The 10,061-nt window shown below is 30.3% G+C and overlaps 2 protein-coding genes across 2 annotated transcripts; one reads left to right on the top strand and one right to left on the bottom strand.

Moving 5' to 3' along the window:
• Positions 1 to 466: 466 nt before the first annotated feature.
• LOC138937729 (ATP-binding cassette sub-family C member 10) lies at positions 467 to 7,984 on the bottom strand. Its single transcript, XM_070304266.1, has 17 exons — positions 7,704 to 7,984; positions 7,009 to 7,147; positions 6,163 to 6,924; positions 5,778 to 6,035; positions 5,328 to 5,604; positions 5,034 to 5,257; positions 4,681 to 4,918; positions 4,321 to 4,589; positions 4,014 to 4,241; positions 3,742 to 3,953; positions 2,794 to 3,652; positions 2,490 to 2,716; positions 1,874 to 2,380; positions 1,603 to 1,794; positions 1,281 to 1,524; positions 1,075 to 1,214; positions 467 to 949 (listed from the first exon to the last, which is right to left on the bottom strand). The coding sequence occupies exons 2-17, from the start codon at positions 7,144 to 7,146 to the stop codon at positions 832 to 834; spliced, it is 4,893 nt and encodes a 1,630-aa protein (XP_070160367.1). The 5' UTR covers position 7,147; positions 7,704 to 7,984; the 3' UTR covers positions 467 to 831.
• Positions 7,743 to 9,967, top strand: LOC138937733 (coiled-coil domain-containing protein 97-like). The gene is made up of 3 exons (XM_070304274.1): positions 7,743 to 9,103; positions 9,540 to 9,705; positions 9,783 to 9,967. Exons 1-3 carry the CDS (start codon positions 8,208 to 8,210, stop codon positions 9,822 to 9,824), a joined length of 1,104 nt encoding a protein of 367 aa, XP_070160375.1. The 5' UTR covers positions 7,743 to 8,207; the 3' UTR covers positions 9,825 to 9,967.
• The last annotated feature ends 94 nt before the right edge of the window (positions 9,968 to 10,061 follow it).

Here is a 10,061-nt window from a genome sequence, read left to right as displayed (position 1 = left end):
GCAAATTAGCCGGGGCTACAGCTCATTAATTCTCGCCGCCTTATAACGATGACAGCGAGGAAACGTCATGTCATATAGCCGGATACATTACGGGATAAATTATGCCGCTCCTCGAGCTTGCGTACAGGCAAACACAGACATGCAAACGTGACTGGCAACATGTGCATACGCGCTACCGGGCGCTAATTAACTCCTCAAACAATATCACAAAATGTTCGCCTTTAACAGCAAACAATCGCATTCTTAATTATTATATAAATTGTATCAATTGCGTTTCTCAAATGAATTGTATCAAAGTGTAATTCGGAATAATAGATCTATTACAAAGTAATATATAACCAGATAAAAATTTTAATAAAATTTCTGATGAAGAGAGAGCTTATCTTTTGAATTATATAAAGTATGGGGATGAATCAATTAGAACTTTTGTATTTTTTTATTGTAATTTTTATTTTGATATTTATTTGTTTATAAAGAATAGATGGGCAACTTATATATAGAATTCATAAACATTAATTAAACCTTAAACAGTTTCACGATTAATGTTTACGGTAACAATGATATTAATATATTACATCTCTCTCTCTCTCTCTCTCTCTCTCTCTCTCTCTCTCTCTCGTACATATACAAATAAAAAATGTTTACTTTTATAGACATCGCTTTTTAAACTATTCTTAAAAATGTTATCCTGTCATATTTGTATCAAAATACAATAATTCGTCTCTTAAGAAATATCGTAACATATATATAATACACCACATGCACAACCATCATATACATTATTCATTATTTCGAATTATACTGCATAATCAGATCGTACTATATGCTTAATCATTCTTGATCCGTAAATTCTTGACTAGCCAGATGGTAGAAATAAGAATCGGCATTCTGAATTAATAAATTTGGCTCATCAAATTCCAATACTTCTCCATCACCCATCACTAAAACTCTGAATAAAAAAAATATTTTTTAGACAAAATTTAGCGAAAAATACATTACGAAATTAATGAAATCTTGTATATTTGCAAACAGATTATTAAATAAAAAGAAGCTTAAAACTAAAAGATAAAATACCTATCACAATACATAATTGTCTTTATTCTATGGGCGATTGTAATAACCGTTGCGCTTTGGAAGGAAGACTTTATTGTCGCTTGAATAGATTTATCCGTCTCTTGATCTACATTCGCAGTGGCTTCGTCAATGCAGACGATCTGTAAATGATAAATAAATATCAAGTTATTAATACAATTGCTTTCTTGAACAATATGAAGAAGTACCTTTGCATTATGTAGCACAGCTCTGACTAAGCAGAACAATTGTCTTTGACCAGCGCTGAGATTATTACCACCTTCATCCAAGACTGCGCCAAAGCCACCCAATCGATAAACTAAAGAATGCACTTTACATTTCTCAAGGGTTTTGTATATATGCATATCAGTATACTGATTCAACGGATCCACATTCTCTCGAATAGTACCCGAGAAGAGAAACGGATTTTGAGGTATAATAGCTAAACGAGATCTAAAATGTGTTTTTTCTTTCTTTACAATTATTAACATACAGTGATTATTTGATAATGTTTTGTAAGTTTATGAGTACCTTAATGCATTCAATTGCAACGTTTGAATGTTCACGTTGTCAATTAATATACTTCCAGAACTGATTTCTGTCAGTCTAAATAACGAAGCTAGTAACGAACTTTTTCCAGCACCAGTGCGACCAACGACGCCTATTTTTTCCGCTGGTCGCGTCACAAATGTTACCTCTTTCAATGATGGTACTAAATGATCTCTGAAGATATGATAAATTATATTTATCAAAAAATGCTACAATCGTGTATTACCTTTACCAGACAATTTGAAACTATTACCTGTATTTCAAAACAACATCTCTAAATTCTACAACACCCTGAGTGGGCCATGCGTAAGGTGGATTAGCACCCATCGTATTTTCAGTCGGCACATGATCTAAATACTGTTTAACTCGTTCCACCGCAATCATCTCTCTCTCAGTCTCAGTAAAGGAGTTTACCACTCCAGATAATAATCCGGTCACAGATAATGCGTATGTAATCGCTAAACCGATCAAACCAGGATCAGCTATGTTATATTGATGTTGCAACACTGCCATAATGCTAACTCCGGCTAAAAGGGCGACACCGATAAATTGCAATCTCAGCGCGAGCCATTGACTAATAGCTATAGAAGCGAATTGCGTTTTTTGATTGGCTTCCAGTAGTAATTCGTTTTCCTGTTTAAAGCGAGGTACAGTGCGAAAGGCTCTGATACTCGTTAGCCCGCTCAAAGTTTCATTAAAATGAGCATATAAAGGAGACAATGTGATACTGGATAACCGTTTTACCTCTCTTGATGTTAATCTAAAAGATAATGGAAGATATTTGGGGAGAATTATATATAAATTTTTTAACAAATATCGATTTTTATATTTATATATGTGTGTTTGTAGAAAATTGGAAAAAATTGTACCTATAATGATTTTGTATCCAATGGTAGATTGGTATAAGTGGTGCTAATACTAGAAAGATCCATGGTAATCCATAAGCTGTAACTATAATGGTAGCAACTAAGCCAAATAGATGTGCCAGCAAGATGTTGGTAATAAAAGGCAGAGAATCGTCGATGGTATATGTATCGGATGAGAATCTATTTATGATCCTACCGAGCGATTGAATATCGAAAAATGTTGTTTTTGCCTGAAACAATTTTCATAGTAAAATCCTGATATCACAAGAAATAGAAATTATTGCATAGCTCTCCAACTCGTATTTACCCGCATAATTATTTTCAAGAGCTGCTTATGGATTGTTATGGCTGCTTGCAAGCCACCATATGCAAAAATGAAAGCTCTGATTAAAGTAAAAATTGAATTAAATATAGCTAGTAAGCTGTAAACTGTTAAGTAATACTTCGTATCATGCAAACTATAATTATCGTAATAGAATTGCAATAATTTTCCAGATCGAGACATGTCGGTTGAATTGATCGTTGTGGTATTAACATGGGTCACCCAGTACGTTAACCATAAATCTGTAATGTTTTTTGAGCTTTGCATTAGAATCATAGAGAGAAATATTGAGATTGCCAAATATTGTCCAATGGCCTTGATATAGTACATGTATACTGAGAAGCGTACTGTTCCTTTCTCAGTAGTTTCTTTTTCAAGTAACGGATCTATTTCATTCTTTTCCGATCGACTACATTCATTAGGTATCATCTTTATAGATGCCATATTCAAATCGGATTCGGAGGACTCTGATAAAAGATAATCTTCCAGATCGGGCAAAACGTCACTCGGTTTTCCTTGATTAATAATTTTTCCTTTCGACATTTCGATAACTAAATCTGCATGGATCAAGTATTGAATCTGATGCGTGCATAATATCCGGGTTTTATTTCGTAATAAGCCTAGAATTACGTGTTGAAATACGTGTCTAGCAACTTTGACATCCAACGTTGCTAATATATCATCTAGTAAATAAATATCTTTATCCGCATATACAGCGCGAGCCAGGGAAATTCTCGTCTTTTGGCCGCCACTCAAAGTATTCCCAGCTTCACCAACAGCTGTTAAGTCCTTATTAGGCAATGAATTCAAATCGGACGTGAGAGCGCAAGCCTTCAAAATGTTCCTATTATAATTGTAAATACTATTTTATAATCGTATACTATATTAAAAATACAAAATAACATCGTCAATTTTAAGACGCTTGATACCTACTTGTATTTATTATGATCGTAGGATTTTCCAAAGAGAATGTTATCCCGAATTGTACCACGTTGTAGCCAAGAATTTTGTTTTACATATCCAAAACCTCTGTAATCGTCATTAACTGCTATTATCCCTTTAGTTTTTGTTATTTCCGCTAAGATGCCATCTAGAAGTAAAGACTTTCCGCTTCCAACTTTGCCCATGATACCGATTAATTGTCCCTGTGCAAAAGAAAATCTTTGATTTACATTCACAGAGAACATTAGAAAGTTTATTCTTACCTTTTGTACAGATAAATTAATATTATGTAAGGCGAAGACATCGTCATCTTCGAAGGTAACACTTTTCTTAATATCAGTGCTCGAAGATGGAGTTATTAAAGTTTTTGGACTTGCATTTATATCATCATTATTCTTTGGACGATTTACAGTTAATGTTACATTTTGCAGCAATAAATCAACATCGGGAGTAATATCTGTATAATACAATGACGCATCCATGTCTGGTAACTAAATTAATAGAATAGAAACTGAGTATCTAACAATAATTTGTGTTGGACTCGGTATTATAATTTCAAAATATACATACATCTAGCATTCTTTGAATTCTCTTAAGAGATACCCATGCTTCTGTGAGACCGTTTAAAACCCATGGAAATGCATTTAACGGTCCTATTAACATGTTCAATAACGCCATACTAGTAAAAACTGTTTTAGCATCTAATTCGTTTCCAAGCAATACATATGTCGCAAATGTTAATATCGCAATGATAACAGGCGTAGTCGCCCAGAAATAAACGCAAAGAGCATCTAAATATTTTCTACCTCGTAAATATTTCACTTCTTTCTCCCTTAATTCTATATAAAGAAAAAAAAGATATTTAGATAAAGGTGCTAAAGTACAAAAAATTTTATTTTCTTAAAATTATCTATATGAAAATGTACTAACTGTAAATATTTCGTAAGAAGTGTTCTTCCCATACATTAACCTTGATTGTAGTTATCCCACGCAATATCTCTCCCATCAGCCTCACTCTTTGATCTTTATATTCCATCAATTTAGTGCTAAGCTTACCAATTTTATTTGCTATGATCTTATTAATTGGTATAAGTATTATCGAAAATGCAACACCAGCTAAAAATGAAACTCCAATTTGCTTATGTAGAAGATACAGTGTCACGAATAACTGAAAATATAAACATTTTTAAGAAACATCAATGAAGAAAGCTTAAAAATATAAAATATAACAAATATACTATCTTTTAATATACATATAGAAAAAGATAAAATATTCATATTACCTGTAATGGTATACTCCAAAATGTATGAAAACTAGGACAGCTATTGACCAATCTATCGCTATCGGTGCTCATAAAATTAACAATTTCACCAAAATTAAAACTGTGATTTAAATCGATATTAGAAGAATGCAATGTTTTCTGATAGACTAAAGTAATAATTGTAGAGCGAATTTTCAAACCCACAATAGACATCCAGAATATAAAGTGAGTATTACAAAAAGCACCTATAAATATTACTCTGTCATATATATAATCCATGTAAATATATTTAATTGAAATTATTTGATTTTGTACCAATTATAGCGCTGAGTATTATAAGAGATGCATATAAATATCCATGTGAGATTGGCTCATTTTTATCTTCAATAAAGCCTATTAATCTATTTAACAATATTGGTCCCACAAATGAACTGCAATCTGCGATAAATTTCAATATTCCAACCGTATAAAATTCCCAGCCGAAACATTTATGCAGTAAGTAAAACAGTGTTATTTTTTTTGTAATTATTTTTACATTTGTCTGAAGCGGTATATCCAAATTATTTTCGATTCTATTGCTCGTTGTTTCCGGCTGTAATGTCAGTATTATTATTATTATTATTATTATTATTATTATTATTATTATTATTATTATTATTATTACAAAAACTAATTTATGAAAAATAATTATTATGTTTACTTAAAATATTCTAACAAATGTTATATCGTTAAATAAACTGCAGAATGTCACAGCTGCTTGCTTACCATATTCTTTAAATGTTGATCAATTTTATAATTAATTGAATTGGTATTAATCTGGTCAGGTAAATCAAATAAGTCATCGGAATGATTTAACAGCCTCTTAACACCTTTTTCCATTAATGGTGTTACCCAATGGAACAGGAGCTTAGAAATAATAGTAACATCTTCCATAGCAGTTCCAAGATAGCCCGTTTCCTGTTCCTCCGGAAATTGTACGTATGAGGAAGTAGGACTACTCAGTAATGCAGTGCGTTCTCCTATCTACAAACACATTGTGATATTACTATAAGATCTTTGTTTATTGATAATTCATTTGAATATTTTCGAGAAATCGTAACAAAAACAAAAGTCAATGAAAACGTAAAACAATTCTGTGATAATAGCTTACTATGACATTTCGGGATGATGCCCTCCTACGCTCTGACCTACTGGGACCCGGTATCAATGTTATTGTATACAATATCAGAAGAGTAACTACACTGATACTGAAACCTAATGATAAATTTGGCAAAACATCATCCTTAGATGTGTTATTAATGTGACTGCGTAACAGTAGCACAGAAATAACGACCAAAAGAAATATCAAAGCTCGTATTAATACTGGTCCTCGTGGATTAGGATTACGTCCACGTTTCAAGCTTAAAATAAAACATAGATGCATAACCCATGCTAAACCTTCGGTACTTGCTACAAGATAATCCACTGGCTTAACAGAAGTAAATCTATCAGTAAATTTTGATGTTGTTCCATAAATATAGGTCAAAGGTGTAACAGGAGTTACAATAGTATCTTTAATACTATTCTCTGGCGATAGAATTGATTTAGCAAATTTAATAGTGTAATTTAATCCATCATGTATCCTGCTTATAATATCTGTATCATTCAAAGATGGATTTATATTTCTATGAAAGGAAATGTCCAATCTTTTTGGTACTGGTGTGCTATAGTCTTGCATTTCATCATGCACCAAAGGGATAGTAGTATTAGTCAAAATAATATACGCTCTTATGATAGGCAATATCACAAGACATATAGTAATAACAATTCTTATGTTTATAACATGGTAAGTGTGCTGTTGTCGAGATGAGGATATGTTTGTTTTTCCACAATAATATGCAGAAATTACAGCTATGAGAGCTAATACTGGTATCTGAAAATTCAGAAATAAATTTGGTAAACAAATCATGTTAATATATGTTTTAAATTTAATACAAAATAAATTTTATTATATTACCTGAAGACAAAGCTGTTGAAAACATACACCCAAGTCATGTGTTTCAGGATTCAAAGGATTAATATTTCTGTTAGATCCACATAACTCTGTCCAGTTCCATTTCCATCTTTCTACGTCATTCAACAAATTCTCTGCCATGCTAGAAATTATAATTACAATTATAATTCGTGATTAAGAAACTTGTTTCTTTTCGATAGGTTAAACAAATATTCTTAGAGATATAATAAAAAATATTTAGACATTGAATATATAAATATGTAAAATTATAAGATAAAACTATTATTATATATATATTTACAGAAATATAAAAAAAAGAAATTCCTTAGAAATAAATCAAACAAAGCAAAGAATAACTGAATAAAATAAACATATATATATATATATATATATATATATATATATATATATATAATGGAACGTTATTTGTACTATTTTGTTTAAAGATATTACAGTTTTCAAATTTTTTAACACTTCTACTTACAAATATATTCAAAATAATATAGTATTTTATTAAATCGCACAGTTAATATAAGTCACGTATACGTTACACTATAATATTCAACTGAAGAGATTACAAATTGCAAAATGATACCATCAGGTGCGATTGATCTGATTGATAATTAATTATAGGCAGATAAGGTGGTAATAAGACATTAGTAAACAATATAAATTTAGCATGTTGAGTAAACGTTTACCTGTCGGTTGAAAAATTATCATAGATATACTGAAGTACGCAATGTTAATAAGCACTATAATATTTATTACGTCTTTTCGATTGCATTATATTTTGCTATCGTGTTCTCATATCGATGAGTACATTCACAGGTTAAGTCTCTCTTGATAATGACGCATAGTGTGATGCAAACTTTGGATGACGATTGATTGTCCGGTGAATTCTTACAAAGCATTCTGTGTATGCAAACATATATACAAACCAAAAATCACACTCTTTATCTTATTTACCACGACAAACTTATTAACAAAAAAAAAAAAAAAATGCAAGCGTAATCTCACGAGAAATAAGGAAGAAAATGATATTGATTCGAACTCTTTCCTATTGTATTAAAACTATAATACGAACGATATAAATCCAACTGATAAGTCGGCGTTACAAATTTATTCAAATTCGTGTATTCAGTTTGTTTTCCTGATGAAAGAGACTTAAGAATCTCAAACTCACGAAAATTCTCAAAGAAAATATGACTCTGGAAATGAAAAAAGGTATTCCATATAGTGAGAATGAGAACGGTAACAAAAAGCAGAGCACAAACTTTCTGGCAGATGTAAAATATGATACTTTTGAGGAGGAAATTCTAAATTATGTGACCAACAGCAAAGCAATTTTCAAGAGCCAGCAGAAAGGAGAACCAGAGTTGACGTATGAGGAAAAGCGTGCCATAGCTGAGAAATTGTTCAAAAAGAATTACTGCTTATTCCTATCCAAATTTGGACACTATCTGAAAGTGGAGCACTTGGAATATTTTAGTAAAAGCGAGGATTATGAAACGATTTATCATATAAATAGACTACAGAGATATTTTAATAATTCTACAAGACGTATTGATGTAAGGAACAAAAGATATGAAGCTCTGAAGGCATTAATAGAAAAAGGGGAATATTTCAGCGAATGTGAAATGATGAAGAGAAATCCGTTATTGTACGAACACTTGGTAGGACAATATTTGACTGAAGAGCAAAAGAAAGCTAGAGATACGATTGACACACGTAGCATAAATTATATTGATATATTAATGGAAACTGTTGAAAGGAACAAAATGCAAAAACATCTGGAATCTCAACAAGAACAGGAGGATGAAGTACAAGAAGAAAATGATTCAGATGAAGATGATGATGATGATGAGAATGATAATAGCAGAAACAGCAATATATCTAAAACAAATTTTAATAAACAAATTCAACCTCACTGGGGTGAAAATTTAAATAAAATGATTGATAAAGACAGAGATAAAAAATTATTAAGTAGTAAAATGCAACATAAAATATCAAACCAAGAAATACAATTACTCAGACAAGAATTTGTTACAAACATGTATGAGAGTTTCCTGGATGGTAAAGATAAAGATTTCGATTATAGGTATATTTATTATACTAATGAATATAAATACAAAATGAAAAAATCTTCATAAATATATTTTTTACTTTCATTAATAAAAATTTATATAGTTAAAGAGTTTATTGATAACATATATTTAAAATAATTTATATGATTAAACAAATATTGATATCTTAATAGATATATTTATATATATAATTATTTATTGAAATAAATATACAAATATCTTATAAAAGATATAAACTATATAATATTAACATATATTTGTGTTCATAAAATAATTTTTAAGATGAATTCAAGTACAATATATGTGTATCCCTTTTCTCCACACACGCATATACACATTTATGTCTTCTTTTATTTTTTATAATAACTTTAAATAGTAGAAAATTATAGAAATTTTTTTAGATATTTAAAAATAATTGTTTTACTATATATGTATGTCATTTATTTTCAGCACTGTGGATGATAATGAAGCTTATGATAACATAGAACTGAGGAATCAAGATGAAGAAGAAAAATACTTTGATTCCGAAGCCCCTGAAATTGTTCTTCCACGTAATGAATGTAATGACCAAAACGAATCTGAAGATGAGTTGGATGTATATATGAGAACACTGAAGGTTAAATAATATTTTACACTTTACAATTGCCTCACTATTGTTGGCATTGATTCACAGAAAGGTTATTTATCCATTAGGAACAGACATCTACAAATCCACATTCTTTGGATAATCAATAGCCCAGCATACATTAGGTTATATACAATAAATACATTTATATATAATTCTGATTGTAAATGTATTATAGAATACTATACTTTCCTCCCCTTTCTCTATTGCATTTTAATTTATAAAAAATACCAGTTTTGAGAGATAAGATATTGAGCTGTACATTTTATCCTATTGCAAAATATTCTTTTCAGTCTAAAATTAATTAAAATATGATTTCTTTTAATATAATTTACAAAAATATCGAA

Source organism: Polyergus mexicanus, unplaced genomic scaffold (genome assembly GCF_030449975.1).
Source record: "Polyergus mexicanus isolate NDT 795.1 unplaced genomic scaffold, iyPolMexi1.0 SCAF_11, whole genome shotgun sequence".
Taxonomy (NCBI): domain Eukaryota; kingdom Metazoa; phylum Arthropoda; class Insecta; order Hymenoptera; family Formicidae; genus Polyergus; species Polyergus mexicanus.
Note: the sequence above shows the minus strand (reverse complement) of the source record. Positions and strands in the feature narration are given on the sequence as shown.

What these genes read in the sequence shown, in the direction of transcription:
- LOC138937729 (XM_070304266.1), bottom strand. Translation starts at nt 7,146, where the DNA reads ATGGCAGAGAATTTGTTGAATGACGTAGAAAGATGGAAATGGAACTGG. An exon ending in TTTGGAGTATACCATTACAG is followed by an intron (nt 4,919 to 5,033) that starts GTAATATGAATA and finishes TTATATTTTCAG; the next exon opens with TTATTCGTGACACTGTATCT. An exon ending in TGGATACAAAATCATTATAG is followed by an intron (nt 2,381 to 2,489) that starts GTACAATTTTTT and finishes ATTATCTTTTAG; the next exon opens with ATTAACATCAAGAGAGGTAA.
- LOC138937733 (XM_070304274.1), top strand. Translation starts at nt 8,208, where the DNA reads ATGACTCTGGAAATGAAAAAAGGTATTCCATATAGTGAGAATGAGAAC. An exon ending in GATAAAGATTTCGATTATAG is followed by an intron (nt 9,104 to 9,539) that starts GTATATTTATTA and finishes ATTTATTTTCAG; the next exon opens with CACTGTGGATGATAATGAAG. An exon ending in TATATATGAGAACACTGAAG is followed by an intron (nt 9,706 to 9,782) that starts GTTAAATAATAT and finishes TTTATCCATTAG; the next exon opens with GAACAGACATCTACAAATCC.